General features: G+C 46.2%; 1 protein-coding gene across 2 annotated transcripts; it reads left to right on the top strand.

Moving 5' to 3' along the window:
* Positions 1-370: 370 nt before the first annotated feature.
* MINAR1 (membrane integral NOTCH2 associated receptor 1) lies at positions 371-18256 on the top strand. Of its 2 annotated transcripts, XM_036389864.2 has the most exons (4): positions 371-528; positions 7014-9369; positions 10819-11073; positions 14562-18256. In XM_036389864.2, exons 2-4 carry the CDS (start codon positions 7060-7062, stop codon positions 14757-14759), a joined length of 2763 nt encoding a protein of 920 aa, XP_036245757.1. In that variant the 5' UTR covers positions 371-528; positions 7014-7059; the 3' UTR covers positions 14760-18256. The 2 variants fall into 2 exon arrangements, with proteins under 2 accessions (XP_036245757.1, XP_054372251.1); XM_054516276.1 differs by lacking the exon at positions 14562-18256 and having other exon boundaries at positions 10779-10942.
* Positions 18257-18374: the final 118 nt, after the last annotated feature.

The following is an 18374-nucleotide window of genomic DNA, read 5'->3' as shown; positions in this document are numbered from 1 at the left end:
ACCCCTTTCCCTTTCCTGCCCCCTTTGCGCCAGGCGCTGTCCCCTGCCCGGACAGCGGGGCTGGCGGTGCGGCTGGAGCCGAGCGCTCTTCCCCGCCCCGAGGAGCGCCGGGACTCACCCGAATAATAACAATAATAGGGATGTAGTGGTTTGGGGAAGCGGAGTCTCGGCCCCTCCGCCGCGCCCGGTCCCTGCGGAGCCGCTGCCGCAGCGCCCGGGGCCGGCCGGGGCAGCGGGACCGGGGGCGGTGCGGGGAGGCTCGGCCTGTGCAGCCCCCTCCCTCCCATCTCCCCTCCTTCTCTGTCCTCTCTCCTCCCCTCCCTCCCCTCTCTCCCTCCTCCCATGCCAACCTGCTGCCGCCTTTGTCAGCGCAGCCCGGCGCTATGGCATCCTGCCGGGGCTTCAGGCTCGGGCTCTTCCTCCTCCTCCTCCTCCTCCTCCTCCTGCTGGCCGGGAAGCGGCTGCTGCAGCGGCAGATGCAGCCCTGACGGCCGCGCTGCCCGCGCCAGAGGCAGGCGGAGCCCGCAGGTGAGCCCCAGGTGCGGGAGGGGGCGCGGGGCGGTGCGCTGGGGGAAAGGGGCACCGGGGACAAGCCCCCGTGATCTCCATCCCCAGGGATGCGCTGAGCACCCGGCGGTGCCCGGGAGCGCGTTCAGCACCGGCTGCCCCCGCCGGGCTGGCAGAAGGAGGAGTAAGCGCAGGTAAGAGACCCCTCTGGTCCCCACCGGTGCCCCGGGGTCCTGCCTCTTTGTTAAGCTCTCTAGGAAAAGGGGGTGCTCCAAAATCGTGAAACTCCGTCTGGGACTTTGGCAGCTCCACTTTAGTCCCGCACATCCGGATCTGCCCGAGAGGAGCAAGTGGGTGACCCTTGGGCTGAGCCCCAGGCACCCCAACCCTCAAACGGAGTCTGAAGGGATGGGGATCAGGGAAGCTGGACCCACCAGGGCAAGGGACCAGGGTGGCAGTGAGATTGTTATGGACTTGCTGTGCAAAAATCGAGGTTGCCCACAGATGGGATAAATTGCTCACATTTAATTAAATTAGACTTTTTTGTGTTTGTCTGTCAATATTTTTAATGGTGTCTCCTTATACAAAAAATTCCAGTAAAAACGTGGCTTGGATGTGGCTCTAATGATGTATGGGGAGGACAGTATTTGTGTGTGCCTGAATGGGCCAAGAGTTGGCAAAGAATAACCAGGAGTATATGATGCAGTAATAATTCCAGTAATTTATTTCACAGTTTTAGAATGATTGTTTGCACTTTCCCAGATTGTAGAGATACCTTAACCTGGATTGCATAACTGAACCATGCAAATAATCAGACAATCAGCCTAATGTTACTGTGCAAGAAAAATCAATGGCAAACCCTGTTCGACTTGAGCTCTTGCACAGCCGCGAGGGTCCACTGCTTTTATCCACAAGTTCCCTATCAATTTAGGCACTCAGATCCTTTAAAAACCGCTGAATTCTGGGGTGTTGTGGCAGCTGAAGTGTTGTGCAGAGTCCTTTTACAGCAGAGCCTGCCTCTGGTAAGGAGCTGGGTTTGTAAAGCGCGGTTTCCCAGGGCTCATTCACGCAGGATAAGAGCCAGAAAACAGCAGCTTCTTCCTCCCGTGCTGTTCCCAGCGACCCCCGGTGACCCTCGGAGGAGGCTGGCAGCGGGATGCTCGGCAGATGTGGGGTGTGTGCGTCCTTCCCGGGAGCACAGGCACCGCGAGCTCCCGGCACGCAGGGGCTCCTTCCCTTCGGCTCTGAAGGAGTGAATAAAAACCACAGCAGGCAGCCAGCAGCCACCTCCACCTGCCCCAGGGAATGAGCCCACCCTGCTCCTGCGCAGCCACAGAGATGCTCCGGAGGAGACAGCCTGTGCCAGACTGGTCAGGAGGAGTTTTCTCATCAATGAAAGGTGGAGAGGAGCAGTTGCCATTGCACGGGCAGGGCTCCAAAGTGTGTGTTTTAGTTTTCTTTCTAATGAGCAGCAGAAGGCTGGAGGGAGGAGGAGGAATAAGGTGTGTGGAAATGGGCATTGTTTCCCTGAGTGCCAGCTCCCGTGTCTGTGTGCAGTGGAAGCCAGATGGGGCTCGAGGTCCCCATTCCTTCATCAGAAATTTCTTAATGTTTTGACAGAGAAATGAATTTATGAGTGTGGGAGAAAACAAAAACTGAATTCCGTCTTGACGGGTTACATTTCATGTGAGGCAAGCGTTGCCTGCCTTGTTTTATAGTATCTGGTGCTGGGAAGGCAGGCTGAATGATTTATGAGCCCAAGTTAATAGTAAAACAGCATCACTGGCTCTGTATTAATGTTCTGCTGTGCTGAAGTGGCTGGCTCTTTCTGAGGGGATTTATGCAAGGATCACTCTGCTGTTGCGCTGCTGTAGTGGCATTCTGGGGTGGCCAGTTTGTCACTGTGGGGGAGACAAAACAAGGGTGCTGTTTCCCTCTTGGCTGGCAAATCAAAGGGAGAGTCACATCTGTGTGGTAGCTGCACCTGCTGTGGATATTGGGAGATGGGGAGAACAAATGTCAGTGGCACAAAGAACAGAGGAGGAAATGAAGGAGGAAATAAGAGAGGAAGATAACGTGGTCTGTGTGGCAGTGGCCGTGATTCAGAGTCGTGCAGGGCACCTTGCCACCCTGCAGCTGCTCAGGGAAGTCGAGTGGTGGGACTGTCTCTTGAATCTTGTGCTGGGGTTTATCTGCCTCAGTGTGTGCTGCCCTTAGACCCTTTGGCAGGGCAGGGTTTGGGCTCAAGGAGTCATAGGAAAGCAGCCAGGGCAACTGGGAAGCAGTACTAATTCCATGAATTCCTGTGGATGGCAAATTTATAGGGTAGGCAGCAGATGAAGGGAGCACCCTCACCCCACTGCTGATTTGGGAGGTGGTAAGGATGGGAGGTGCATTCTGGCTTTCCTACAAGGAAGCAAGATGCATGAAAGAGTCTGCAGATTCCCCTGGCCTGGAGAACCACAGGGGAGAGGTTTCATGGAGGCTTGGTTCCTAAAGACACCAGAAAATAGAACAGAATATTCCCTTTGTGCAGCAGAGAGCTCCTCTGGGGATGGAGCTTGCAATTGTAATATTCTTGGACTTCTCCTCCAGAGGCTGAGACAGTGGGCTAGTGGTAAGATGAGAGCTCAGTTCATTGCTCCTGGTGCAGGGCAAGAAGACATCGATTTGTGGTAAGTCTGGAGCTCATCTGTGTGCAAGGAGAGCCAGCCCCCATCGACTGGCTGTGCAATCTGATGCTCCACAAGCCCATGCTGGGATATAATTGTGCTATTAGAGCAGCAAATGTCAAATCTCGGGAAGCTGAGTCAAAGCGACCCTTCCGATGTTAATATAACAAAATCATTAAGGATGAAATGTTAAGTGGCTCCTTTGGTCAGAGATGGTCTTGGTGGAGATAAATAAGCCAGATCCCATCCCTTTGTCTGGGGAGCTCCATGTGTTTGGAGACCAAAGTCAGTTTGAGGAGGGTTTGGGGGGTGTGTGTGGCTGTTGGCAGTGAGGGGAAGGCACGAGGACATTGGTGGAATTGAGGCCATCTGAGGAGACCCTGTGTGCTGCTCTTGCTGTGGGTGCTTCCATTTGCTTTGCTGCTTTTGACTGATTCGTGACCCTGTACCCTCTTTAAAAGGCCTTCCTGTGCTCATTTCAGAGCTCTGCATTTATGTGCCACGTCTAGCTCTATTCTGGTCCTGCTTTGAGAGATACTGAATGAGCGTGGACATAATGGCTGAGATGGTGCTTGGCCAAGTGCTTGGCACCTGGGATGTGGCAGCTCCTGGGCTGGCCTGCCAAGAAGCGCCCGTCTTTGTCGCAGGCTGTTAGGAGGCTTGACAAGAGGCAGAGGAGCTTAATGTGCCACTAAAAATTCTGGCACCAGGTTTTCACATCCCTGAACCAGGAAACAAGATTCCAAAGCCCTTATATATTATCCTTAGGGGTAGTACATCCTGTTCTTCACAGCCCCAATCTGTTGGTGCTCCACTAGCAGCAATGTTTCTGATGCTCTGGCACAAGGGAGCACCAGTTTCCATGTTCAGGCTGAAGCCCAGAGATATCTTTCACACCTAAAATTCTCTCACACTAAAAAGCTGTTTGTGAACAGCCAAGGGGTGAAGAAGAAATTATTACAGCTCCTAGCTAGCTTTCTTTTTCTCAAGGCCTATATCTGTGTTTGCAACCTGCCATTTCAGTTTCCACCTCCCATAGCTGAGTCTCAGTTGAATGAACTGGCTGAATTCCCACCTGAGCAGGTTCAGCTCTCTCCTGGTCACCCTTGTCTCAAAGCCGCTGTCACATCCCTGACCTCTCACTGCTTTATAGCTGACTGCCGCCTGCCAGGCTTGGGTCTGGGAGCACAGGGGTGGGACTGAGCTAACCCAGCCTAGCTGGGCTCTCCTGCTTTGTCTCTGTGCTTCAGTGCTTCTGCCTTTCTGCTTGTGTATAGATTGGGGTCCCCAAAACAAAGGTCCTTGCTGGTGCTAAGTACAAGCATCATGAGACTGGGGATATGCAGCAGGGCTTCCACTCAACTTACTGAGCTTGTCATCACTCAGGCTACACCTGAGTTTTACCAGATTCATGGTGTTTAGAAACCTGAATTGAAGTTAAAACCTCTGATGACACAAAGAATGGCTTGGTGCAAAGCAAAGATTTTCAAGAAGCTGTAGCTGGGATATCCTCACTGGGATGAGAGGGTAAAGACAGAAGGGTAGGGAACAAAATGGGTTGACACTTTTCAAAATACATTAGTGCAAACTGGCTACTTGGGTGTTTTAGCAGGAGTGTGAGTGGGGAGAAGGCAGGCTGCTGGCAGGCCAGTGCAGGGTGTGCATCAGGCTGTGAAAATGTATATCCAGGTGAGGGGCTGGCAAGAAGCTGTGAATTTACAAATAGAAGGAGATAGTTGCTTTTGCTGGTATTCAGCCTGGAGGTGACAAAAAGACATATTTTCACTCCTGTCCCAAGTGGCAGATATATAACATGCAGAAAATTGACTTGGAATGCCAGCCCCCTGTCAGCTGGGAATGTCTCTGAGCCCTACACGTGAAGTTTATTCTGTAAGAGCTTGGTAGCCTTGGTGGTAACTAGCAGAGTTTGGACGTAGCCTGGGAGCATCATTAATGGTGGCATGTCAGAGAAATACAAAGGCAGGCTGTGAAAGAGGCTGTGCCTCCAAGCACACTCTGCTGAGAGAAAAAGGATACCAGCACCCTCCTCCAGCCTTTTGCATTACTTCTTGGAGCTGAGCACAGAACAGTAAAATATTTTTTCTCCTTTGTCAGCTGGCAGAAGAGTTGTGCTGCTATGCATAATACAGGAGCTTTAAAAGCAAACATGCATGCAGCAGAGGTGTTGGAAAATCCCTGTAGCCGTTGCTTTCTGAGAGCTGTGTTTACAATCACAGAAATACATCCACGTTGCTGCTGCTCAGCTCCTGGTCACACACAGTAGAGAGATGTTATTTAAATAAACAGCCGAGTTCATATGGAGACTTGTTTCATACTCTTTTGGGTAACTATCTGTTATGACAGCTGAAGTACTCTGGCTTCTGACACTGATAGCAATCACTGATGTGTGATGTCAGGGCAGGAGATGGAACAGGAGCCCTGGATTCTGGAGTACTGCTCAGGAGTCCTGAGGTCTTTGACCAGAAGGTGCCTTTTAGAATGAGTAATAATAAGCCTTGCAATGTTGACTTCAGTGCTTTGCCATTTGGGTGGATATTCTGCACTTGATGGAGGAGAGGCCAGTTCCAGGGGTCATCTAAGGGTGGCAGTGAATGGGGGAAGATAACATACCTTTTTGGGAGACTGAGAAGATTTTTGTCATTCCTATCAGTAAGAATAACAAAGACAGAGTGACCAAATGTAGCAATTGGCAGACTGCATCAGCCTGTGCTCTGTCTTTCCTAGTAGCCAACAGCAGAGACACCGACAAGGATATTTACAATAGATGGATGAAAAATCGTCAACATCCTTTCCTAATCCATAATAGCTAAAGGTTGTTTTCAATTCTGAAAGTGCAGGGGTTTATATTCTCCCCAAGATGTTTGCTAGTGTTAGCTGTGCTTGTTCAAGCTATTCCTGTTATCCACATAAATGTGAAGCTTTTGCTCTTCACCTCTGCCCTGTCATTTCGGGATGGTGAATGGAAATGCACTTCTAGGCTTCACTGGGAGCACATCACTGAAGAGGATGTTCTCTGTCCTTGATATTTCTCTGTCTTCAAATCCATCCTGATTGGCAGCCAGCCCTCTAGCATCTGCTGGATTGGTTTCAAGGTTCAGTAAGATTTATTTTTTTTTTAACTCCTTCTGTTCTTTGCTAAATTTTGGACTGTAGAGTCCAAACGGGACCCACACACACTTTTCATGTAGGACCTGGCAAATTTTCCATTCTTGAAAAGGTATTTCTGGAAAAAATATGTCAAAGTATCCAAAGGAGATAATTCAGAGCAGAGGAGACAATAATGGATTAAAGCAAGCAAGATGGCAATTATGTTTTCAGATAACTTCTAAAAACATGTCAGAAGTTTATTGACAGAAAATCTTCTTCAGAGCCATTTGCATTCAGATATGAAAACATGTCATGGTGCAGTGGATCAGCCCTGCTTAAGCTAGGACTAAAATGATTGCAGACAATTTGATGCTTAAACTGTGCTTTGAAACTCTCATAAGTTGGTAAGAAATTCTGTGCTGAAATTCTGTGCAGGCTATTGTCTATCTGCCATTAGTTCAGCCTCTCCAGAGCTTCCTCTGATTTTTCACTTGGTTGCTTTAGTAGACATTGGCATAAAGGAGCCTTCTTGGATAAAACCCCGATTCCATTTAAGTATTGATTTATTGGATGCTGGGATTGCAGCCTGAAGTTCAGAACATGAGGATGGGTTATAAAGCACGCCCTGGATGGCATGGTTAGGGAGTCAGGCCCCATCTCTAGCTGAGTTGCAAGGCCCTGGGTATTACCTGTGAGTGATTTACAATCTTTTTTGTGTTGCTGTAGAAGTGGAACGTGGTTTCCAGGCTAAACGGCAAAACACACTTAAGCCATGGAGTCCAACCAGGAATCCTCACTCTTCCTGGTGAAGATATTGGAGGAGCTGGACACAAAGCAGAATACTGTTTCTTACCAGGATCTCTGCAAGTCCCTGTGTGCAAGGTTTGATTTATCCCAGTTGGCCAAGCTCAGAAGCGTGCTGTTTTACACTGCTTGCCTGGATCCTAATTTCCCAGCGACTTTGTTCAAAGACAAAATGAGATGCACTGTAAACAATCAGCAATCAAAGAAAATCATGGTTGCAGCAGATATAGTAACGATATTCAACCTCATACAAATGAACGGGGGAGTGGCCAAGGAGAAGCTTCCAGTTGCAAGGCACAAAGTGAAGAAGAAGGAGTCCTTCGAGTCCTGCAGGTCTGACACAGAGATCTGCAATATGGCAGACTGTGTGCCTGACTGCGTGCCCAACTGTGAGCTCAACGACCAGGACTTTAACCGAGGCTTTCCTGTCAGAAGGTCTTCAAAATGCAGAAAGATGGACTGCAAAGACTGCCAGCAGTTTGTCCCCTCATCAGAACCCAACTTCTTGCTTGGTGTTAATAAGGACATGAAGGGCCGGGCTGCCTCTCTGGACAGGCTGCAGGCACTGGCGTCCTACTCCATTGCCACGTCCCCACCATGTGAGATGCAGAGTACCTACTTCCCCATGAACATTGAAAATGAATCTATTTCAGACCAGGATTCCTTGCCTATAAGTGCAGGCTTAAAAGAAACTTTCATTTCAAATGACGAGCCGTTCATGATGCAGTCGTGTGTCCAGAAAAGAAATATATTCAAAGAAGATTTTCATAATCTGATTACAATATCTCCCAACTTAATACCATCCAACAAAGCACCAGAAGATGGGCACAGAGAGCCTCAGAACAGGAAAGAAAGCTCTAAGCAGACTTTCTTCAACCACAGCTTTGAAATGCCATACAGCAGCCAGTACTTGAATCCAATTTATTCTCCTATACCGGAGAAAAGGCGAGTGAAGCATGAAAGTTTAGATGATCTTCAAGCTTCAACATATTTTGGCCCAACTACTGTTCTTGGACCACAGGAAACCAAAAAGTGGACTGGAAAGCCAACCAAGCAAACTGCCTGGCCAGCTAAAAGCTGGAGTTTAAATACTGAGGAGGTCCCTGACTTTGAACGCTCATTTTTTAATAGGAAGCAGTCTGAAGAGAAACCACGATACCAGAGTTCGAGCAACCCATCTCCAAACTTTCCTTCAGTTGACAGGCATCAGTCCTACCTAAATGCAAAGGATCAGCAACCAATTATGCAGGCAAACTATGCTGTGAAACCCAATGGGCATAAACCTAAGGAAATTCCTTCCATTCTAGATGTGGAGAAACATGAGCCAGTCAAAAAGTTTAAGGATAAAAGCATTAACTGTACTTCTGTGCAGATCTTAAGCATTGACAGGACCATGAGTGTTGGGACACAAACGGAGCAGCAGGTTCTGGAGCACAAGAAATGCAAAGATTTGTGTGCAGCAGGCCAAGCCAAGTACGGCGAGCGGCACTCTCTGAAGCAGTCAGATGATGACTCTGAAATCGTGAGCGATGACATCAGTGACATTTTCAGGTTTTTGGATGACATGAGTATCAGTGGGTCCACAGGAGTGATGCAGTCCTCATGCTACAACAGCACTGGTTCCTTGTCTCAGGTGCATAAATCAGACTGTGAGAGCTCACCTGAGCACAATTTGACTAAGATCTCCAATGGGAGTGCCTGTAACAAACTGGATAAAGTGGTCAGGGCAGATGTGAGTAACACAGACGATGAACTGAAAACGAGTGTCTGCAAATTAGTCTTGAGGATCGGTGAAATAGAGAAGAAACTGGAATCTCTCTCAGGTGTCCGAGAAGAAATCTCTCAAGTCCTGGGAAAATTAAGCAAGCTAGATCAAAAAATCCAGCAGCCAGAGAAGGTCAGTGTACAAATAGATCTCAACTCTTTGACAAGCGATGCCGCATCAGATGAGAGCAACTCCCCGCAGATATTTCAGTGCCACAATACTCCTCATGGAGGCAAACTGGAGAATAATCCAGAATGGTGCTGTTCAGATGCCAGTGGAAGTAATAGTGAGAGTCTTCGAGTAAAAGCCTTAAAAAAAAGTTTGTTTACTAGGAGATCATCAAGATCACTAACAGAAGAAAACAGTGCGACCGAATCCAAAATAGCAAGTATTTCAAACTCTCCCCGAGACTGGAGAGCTATTACTTACACCAACCAAGTTGGCATTACAGAGGAGGAAGTGAAAGAGAGAGATGGAGGAGAAAATAAGGACTGGCACAGGAAATCTAAGGAGGTAATTTCAACTTTAACTCACATAATAAATGCATAAAAATAATGTGGTTATGAATGCCTTCCACAGTCATCACAAGCCTCCGAGTATGACAATGCTTTGCCTTGCCATGTTATGCCTGCCTTTATTGTTATCATAATTGAGTGATTTTGTACCTGTAGGTTCTTGCTTGGCAGCTGCAAAATGACCAAGTTGCTTCTCAAAAGCTTTGCTTTTTTGCAAAGAAAGGGTGGTAATGTGGGTGACATCTTGGGAAGGTGATGGTATTTTTCATCATCTGCAGCAACATAAGGAGGCCTGGTAATTACCTTGGTGAAAAGGGTGTGGGGAAAATTGAAATTGTCTAGTGATTGTTTTAGAAGGGATATTTTGAAATTGAATCGTGATGGCTTTTATCAGAGAAGTATGTACATATTTAAAAGCCAACAAAATAGATTCATAGATTCAAATCCCTCAAGGAAAAAACCCTTGTATGTGTGCTGTGAGATGCTCATTTTAGTTATGTTCTCTCTATCTGACTTTCATGGTCATTTAAATGAGTCTTCAGCCTCCTGTTGTGGAACTGCAGCGTAGCTGGGCTCTTGGTTTGGCTGGGCAGAAAAACTCTGCCCATGCTCCCAGCAGCTTCCCTGTGCCCCCTTCACTGACCCCATGGATGTCCTTGGGGCTCTGGGTGCTGCTCTGTGAAACTGCAGCGGTGGGTGCTTGTTCCTGTTTGGGGAGGGGGTCCTGCAGCCCCTTGTCAGCTGTGACCACAGGACAGGCTTGCTCTGCCCTCTGCAATGGGGTGTGAGGGCAGAGGAGGGTTGAGAACAGAGAGGAAGAGGTTTGGTGGAAAGAAGTGCATTTGGGTGAACAAGAAACCACGAAACCATGGGTTATTGCTAGACTGCAGAGGGGGAGGAAGGCCATCCTTAGTCAGACCAAACCTTGGCTTTTGTGTACATTGCTTTGCTTAGGATGACATGCTGATTTTGAGAGTCCCTCCCAGACTCCTTCGGTGGCCTGTGGCTGACACTGGATGGTACCATGGTTGCTGCAGTGTCAGGTGGGGGCATCCGTGAAGAATAATTCACGTTAGGATTTGATCTGGAAACAGAAACCTGGAAGCCTGCTTGTATCTCTCAGCTTTTGCAGATCAGCTGGGCTTCTCTGGTTGTCAGGGCCATTTTCAGAATATTTTTTTGATCTCTGAACAGCACAAACCCTAAATTTCTTCTGCTGTGTCAGCATTGTGTTCATGTTGGAGTTGTGTCTGTAAAATACCTCAATACCTCTTTGGTTTGTTTGTGAGAAGAAGGTGGGCAAATGGACAAAGGCCATCCAAAACCTTTATCCTAGCCGGTCTATTTTTTATCATATGGTGCTTCTGAAAGGAATATCTCTGTCTTTTGTGTTTAACTCCCTCATAGTCTTGTTTTTTCTCTCAAATTCTTTTAAACCCTATTGCAGGCAGACAGGCAATATGAAATCCCACAGCCACATAGACTCTCTAAACAGCCAAAAGACGCTTTCTTGATTGAACAAGTCTTTAGTCCTCATCCCTACCCTGCATCACTCAAGTCACACATGAAAAGCAACCCTCTCTACACAGACATGAGGTTGACAGAGCTGGCTGAAGTGAAACGTGCCCAGCCATCATGGACCATAGAGGAATACACGAGGAATTCGGGGGATAAAGGCAAGATTGCCGCCTTGGATCTACAAGTGAGTCTCATTTGTTTAATTTGAATGGCTTGATTGCAAATGGATGTTGCCAGAATATGCATTTAAGAAGGGATTTGAATAGCTCAGGAAAGAGCTGTGGATTGTTGAGCCTCTAATCTTGCTGATCCCTATCCATCCTGGCCAGGGACTATGAAGAATGTGAATGTTTTGTTTCTGAATGGTGATCCTTGACAGGCTGATGCTGCCAGCTTATTCTGCAATGGAGAGATGTCTTCTAAGCCATCATGGCTTTAGTAGCTCTAAGGAAGAGTTGGGGAATAAGGGAGTGCAGAGGTGAGCTGGTCCCTAACTGCAGCAAGGCAGAGTGGTGCAGGAGCTGGGACTGCTGCCTTTTCCTCTGAATTATTCACAGGGAATTGCAATGTTAGATTTGGTTTTTTTTTTTCCATTTTACTAGGAACACAAGACATCAAATACTTGTAGAAGATGTTCAATACCACGACTGGTTTTGAAACATGTCACTGTGGAAGCTTTGAAGTGGCTGTTGGAAACCAGCCAGGCAACTAATGCTGTGTCTAGTTTGCATTTTGGTTCAGCTTGGAAGTGTGCAGGCTCTTGTGCAACAAGCAGAGGAGACACATTCAAATTTTGCATTAACATTTTCCCGACATGAAATCACAAACCTGACATAAAATGAGCACCCACATTGGATACCCTGTGTAGTCTGGTAAACACAACACATCTTTTAGGAAGGAAGGTATCTGAGCAGAGGTTTAAAGAGGAGACCTGAAGGATGACATGCAAAATGTGTAAAAACCAAAGAAATGTTGCACCTCATGGTCTCAAAACCTAAAATGTGTCACACAGTGAAATCCACATTGATGTGCAAATCTCTGTGTATCCTTTATATGCACTTTGACAGTAGAATGTAGGACCAGTGTGGAGGTCTAGTGCTGACCTCAGGCATTTTGGGTTCTGTGGGGTGCAGCCATGCTCAAAGAGGGAGTCTGCTTGTCTCCACAGCTTGTCTGCCAGGGAAAGCAGCGTGGAGGAGTCTGAGACTTTGCTGCTCCATGCCAGCCCTCAGTGGCTCAGTGCTGAGGTACCTAAGCCAGCTCCAAACCCATCAGGCTAATCCCTAGGAAAGCATCGGGATGCTGTGCCTCAGGACCCTGAGCTGGCTCATTTGGATTTGAAACCATCACTCACACCGTGCTGTAGTGCAACTGCCATGAGTGTTGGTGCAGGAATTTGTGCACAACAAATTCACCTCTTTGCTTGGCTCATGCAAACTTCCCTGTCCTCACCAGCTCCTGCTCCTTGCTGTGGCTAAAGTGCACTCTGAGAGAAACCAAGCAGCACAGGGAGCAGGCTGCATCTTGCCTCAGCTCCCTGCTGCTTTTTGGGTCTTAAAAGCTTTAGATGGCTTACTAAATTCCTAACCCTGGCATTGCAGGCTGTGTGCTAGAGTAGGAATGGGCTTGAAGAAGTTCCTCTGCAGCAGGCAGTCACACAGCATCACTTACCTGCTGTGTGAGGCAGTAAGGGAGGTGATATTTGGAAGCAAAGCCCCTCTGGGAGAAGTGTTCTCCATCTGCTCCTCGTTGGGCTGTTTTGTTCTCTGTAAGCAGCTCTGCATGGCTGTGAGCAAACCATCATTTATCTTTAGGATAAAGGTGATAGAAGTTTACTGGTTTGATTCTCTCCCTCCAAAAAGGTTGTCAGAATTGCATCTACCCTGCAAAGCCCATGTCTAGACTTTATAATGGAGCTTACTGACAAACTTAAAAAATAGACACAGACTGATGAGTGGGGTTTTTTTCCCCAGTGATTAAGTTTATTAGAACTGAAAGTAAATACATTATGCCTTAATGAACATTCCTACGTCTGGCAATGAAATGGGAAAGGAAGCTGATTAACAGTAATGGGCCTTTTTAATAATGCATCTTCCTTCTGAAGTAGTTAAAAGGTCAATGCCAAGGCAGATGGGTCCAAAACTGCAATTTCCTTGAAGCATACTATTGCTATCTTTGGGGTTTTTCTACCTTTGTTTACTTAAAATTTCCCCTGGAGCCTGAGGAGTCTGCTGGGTTTTCCTCCAAAAAAAGAAATTGCAAAACTAGTCAGGGCCAAAGCTTGTCCCAGGTGTGGGCTCTGTGTGAGATTCATTGCTTTGCTTTGTGTATGATGGTCCACTGGGATCAAACAGTATCAGGCTATTTTCTGATGCCTTTAGAGATGAGATTGCTGCCTTTTTTCACAAGGCTGAAACAGGTCATTCCAAGCCCTGAAGATACAATCACAGGTGTGGCTGATGGCCTCTGTTTCAGCATCCTAACACTGTAATAGAGGTGCCCATTAAATGATCATAAAACCATTGCTCAATTTTCAATGTTTATTTCTGAGATAGCTATAGAATCACTTCTTTTAGTAGTTCTTTACATAAAACAAATGCTGCTATCAGGAAAAGCAAAGTTTCAGCCAGTAGCTTGTGGCCACAAAATCTGAATTAGTCAATTAAAGGCTAAAGGATTAGTCAAATCCTTCTCAAGTCAGCTGGAGTTTCTTTGCAGAGTCCAACAAGCTTAGGATCAGGACTGTTACAAACACAGAAATGGTGTGTGTTAGGCTATTCTCACTGTCATATTTTTATATGGAATCTTTTTCATTTTTTTTTAAGAAATGGGCTTTTGGAGCCTCAGATAAAGGAGACAGCTTTGGGGAAATGCTGTCATTTTTCAAAATGTTCTTTTTGCTTTACTCCTTTCTGCTGATAAGTTCAATATAATGTGTAGAGTTTCAGTTTCCCAAGTTTTCCCTTTACTTTCCTCTAAAACAGAGATTAAGGGGGAGAAAAAACAAGCAAGGTTAAAATAGAAAGCTTTAAGAGCTCATAAATACTTAGGAACAAAAAGCTGTAAGACAAAAAAAATAAGTAATTCAGATGGAAATACTGATGAAGTTCTGCAGGTTGCCCGTGTCCCCAGGCAATGCCATTCCAGAGGAGGGGTCTGTAAATTGCCCCTGCAGCAGGGCTGGGTGCTGGATGGGGCTGGGTTATCATGCCCTGCAAGCAAATCATGGTGACAAAATTAGGGTTAGCTTTTTAAAATGTAGTGCATGAGGAGCATATATTAAGAACCTTTCCCATCAGCTGAGCTTTAATAATTTAAAAATTATTAACAGTAACAGGCCGGCACTTGCTGACACCTCTGCTGTCGAGCAGATTAAAGAGATCTTATTTAAATGCCATCCAAGATGACGAAGTTTCCGGTTAATCAGAGGTACGTGAGGGATTTTGGAGCAGAATCTTACTGTTGCAGGAGCCTATTTTTTGCAGTATTTTTTTACCACTTTCATCAGCTTTATGGAATTGGGACCCAGGAGATGAAGGGGTGTGAGAAGTGGCAATAACCCACTTTATCCTGACAGCAGATCCAGGTGCAGCTGGATACGTCTGCTTTGCTCACCTATTTTATTAATGACAGGCCCCAATCAATTAACAACCGTTTCCTTTCAATTTTTAGACTCAAGAATCTTTAAACCCAAACAACTTAGAGTACTGGATGGAAGACATTTACACTCCTGGCTACGATTCCTTGCTGAAACGGAAAGAAGCCGAGTTCAGGAGGGCAAAGGTTTGCAAGATCGCTGCCCTGATCGCGGCGGCCGCTTGCACGGTTATCCTGGTCATCGTGGTGCCCATCTGCACCATGAAATCCTGAGCCTGGGCACACCCCTGTGACCCCCAGCCACCTGTGGCTCGCATAGCTCACGCTGTGTGTCGAATGGCTGCTGGCAAAACTGTGAGGAGATCGCTAAGGGACGATGCTCTGAGGATATCCCGGTGGAGAATGGAGGTGGAACGCAGAACAAGTAGAGATGCATTTTTGGAAAAGTCCTATTTTAAATAACAGACTGTGTGGTGGAGTTAATGGGAACTCGGTTCGATTTTTATGCATTTTTAAAAGTGCAATATTTTTTTTTTTTCCTAAAGGAATGATATAGTGTTTTACAGAATCAGAGACTGATGAGAATCCAGGCAAGAGAGGAAAGTTGTCTGAGCTATGTTGAGGTGTGGGTACATGGAGGTAGCACTGTATAGAAGGGAATGTTCTATATGCATCACATTGAGGAGCTAGGGAAGTCTTAACAACTCTCTACAGTGTTGAAAACTCTGAATGTATTGTATTTATTTTATAGTATTTATGTATTTCATGATCATTTGTTTGAAAGCAGACTGTGTAGCTGTGAACAGAGTTCATTCCTACGTTCAGATTAAAAAGGGCTCTTTGTATTTGGTCTTGCCCTAAGACCCACTCTATCATCACTGAGTACTTAGTTAAGTGCAATGTGCTGCAGACCAAAAAGATTATGTTTTAAAGCAATCACAAGAGGTTTTAGTTACTTCTGTTGAATAACATTTGCATAGAGCTGGCAAACTTGCCTTGCCAAAAGGTATTCTTTACCTCTGCAGACAGTGAAATTGTCTCAATTTCACTCCTGCCAGCAAGCAAAGCTGGCAAATCAAAGCAACGCTCTGTAAAGTTCTTGGAAATGTAATCTGAACAGTTACAATTTTTTTTTTCCCACAAAGTCTTTGTGCCTTTTTTTAGACTCTAGGTTAAATAGAACTGTTTAAATTTTTGCTATTTTAAGCCCGTAACATAAATCAGAGCATAATGGGTACTAATGGAGGTCCTTTTCCTGCAAGCCTTCTATACAGTTCCGAGTGCTCCTCAAGCAGCAGAGCTGGTGGTTACTGAGCACTTACATTAAGGGCACAATTTCTCAGCGCTGGTAGAAACTTGCTGCTGGTGCAATGCATTCAGCACAGGGAGATCTTTTGCTTCCCTCTTGCTAATGTACTTAAGAATGATGGTTGAATATTCTGGACAGCAAGCAGTCTGTATCCCATGGGAAATGTCCATTTGATGCTTTATCCCAAATGCAAATAGCAGGTTCAATAGAATTCTCAAGCTGGGACAGAAACCTGTCATGGCTAGTGAAAGCAAAAAACCCAGACAGCATTACTCTTCTGTCAAGTATAGGAAAAAAAAAAAAAATTCAGGAAATAGTGTGATCTTGCTGGTCCTCCTCAGGGAAGGAGATTCTTTTAGTGAATGCTCTTTGTATAGGGTAATTCTGGTTTCCTCAGAAGCAGCCTCCCTACACAATGACACAGCAGCTAAGAAAACACTGGATGCTCCTTCCTCTGGCTCTCTGGGATGTGCTGCACTCACTGTTTGTTTCTGACTGGTCTAAAAAAAGTATTGAGGGAAGGGTGTGTGGGAGGTGAAGGCTTTGTTGTGACTTTAGATGTGTGTCAGTTCATCCCTGCAGTTGGAGAGCTGTTTGTGTGCTGCTTACGTGCTGTGCTTTATTTAGGGATAGGTGATTCCTGAGACTGTTGATCTATCAGAAAAATAACTGTAAGCACAGGGTTGGATGTTCCATCAGCAAATAGAGAACAAGAATAGGCCCACAGACAAAACCTGTGCCTGCCTGGCCTGAATCCTGACCCAAATTCTGTGACTTTGGCCCATTCATAATACTAAGCTAATTTCTCTTTCCTCCCAGATGCTGCAGGATGGAGTCACAGCAGGGAGGGAGCAATTCACACTGTCTATTTTAGGCTGCCTTTGGTTATGGTGTGATTCAGAGCACCTGAGCACAGGCGCTCAGGATCCGTGCGTAGTAAATGCAGGCAGGTAGAGAAACCTCTGGGGACAATTCAGAGCTGCCAGCAAGATATCTAATATTAGACATGGGAAAAACACTCTGGAGGACACTGCTCTGCAGTTTACCTCATGCACAATTTAGGTTGATTGTCTATGTAAAAAAATCTGTTCCTGGTTCCAGGTAATGTCAGGAAGTCCTCTGCCACCCCTCCTTGGCTGCTGGAGGGAGCAGAGTGGCCCTGTGGGGGCACAGGGTCAATCCCCCATCTGCCCACACCAGCAGTGACAAGAGCCTTGGAGGGGCAGGAGGAGTGGGCACAGACCCCCTGCCCTCTCCAGCCCCTCTGGCCCTGCTGCCCCCAGCCCCAAATCAGCAGTGCTGTCACCAGGGCATCTCAGTAATCTGATTTTAGAAAATATTACCCTAAGGGGAGGTGGGAGAGGGGTGTGGGAGGTGTTACTGATCACAAGCTTTATCTGTGCAACTCATCCAGCTGGCACCAGATGAGTCTTTGCATTAGAGGTGCCCAAAATCCTGGGAAGGCTTTGCAGGTTATGGAGCTGTGGGTGATGTGAAGCTGGCCCAACCCAAGCACTCAACATCCCAAACATCCAAGCTGCCTCCTAATTTACTGAGGTGCTTTTGCCCATCCTTGCTTTGCGCAAGCAGCCAGTGGCACCCACTCCATTGGTCAGTGGTTTCCTTACACACCAGACTGTGCTTTGTCAAGGGTTCCCTCCAGGAGCCTAAGGGAGCTGGGAGAGCAGAGCCTGAATCCCTGCTCCACAAACACCTCTGTGAGCCACTGCCCTGCCTTCTCCTCCACTCCTGGCAGCTCCTTGGCACCCCTGGGATGTGCATCCCGAGCCATTTCCAGTGGGATTTGGGTCTGGCACAGAGCCCTTCTGAAAACAGGCAAGGAGATGGAGCTTTGGGATGCTGCTGCTGCTGGAGGAGGGCAGCCAGGGAAGGAGGAATTCTGCAGAGTGTACAAACTGGGTGAAATCCTGACATATTAACCTGCAAGAATATTGTGATCCACCTTGTGAATCAGTTACCAACTAGAATACACTGTATACCATATGATAGACTTTTGTATTAAAAAAAAAAAGAAATTCAAGCTATAGGTACATTGTAATCCTTGGTGTGATTGAAAAAGTGTCCTAGATTGTATTACTTAATTAAAATTATGATGAGCATATTGAACTGTTTTTCGTATTTATGCCTTATAAACTTGATATATTACACATGATAAAATGAAACTGCAAAAACTATAAGAAAAGATACTCCATTTTGGGGGCAAATTCCATTTTGCTTTTCCTAAAAATAAGAGTGCTGCTTTAAATGAGCTTAATAAATCATGTGTGCAGAAGAGCAAGAGTAGGATATGTCCCCAAATGACTTTTTAGGATTTTTTTTTAAATGGGGCTTTGGTTAATGTACTATGTAATAATTTTATTTTATAATGTTACTGTACAATGTTGCATTTTGGTTCATTTAAATATAACACCAAATAAACTTGAAAATTACAGTGTCCTAAGTTTTAATGAAACTGTTATAATAATTTATTACTCCATTGCTTTTTCTGTGTTTTTTTTTCCCTAAGGACATCAAGATAGCCATGGGATGTGAGTGTCTCAGTGTTAGATAACTAAGCA

This window comes from Molothrus ater, chromosome 13 (genome assembly GCF_012460135.2).
Source record: "Molothrus ater isolate BHLD 08-10-18 breed brown headed cowbird chromosome 13, BPBGC_Mater_1.1, whole genome shotgun sequence".
In the NCBI taxonomy this organism is placed as follows: domain Eukaryota; kingdom Metazoa; phylum Chordata; class Aves; order Passeriformes; family Icteridae; genus Molothrus; species Molothrus ater.
The sequence above is the reverse complement of the archived record's forward strand: the minus strand, read 5'-3'. Positions and strand labels throughout refer to the sequence as shown.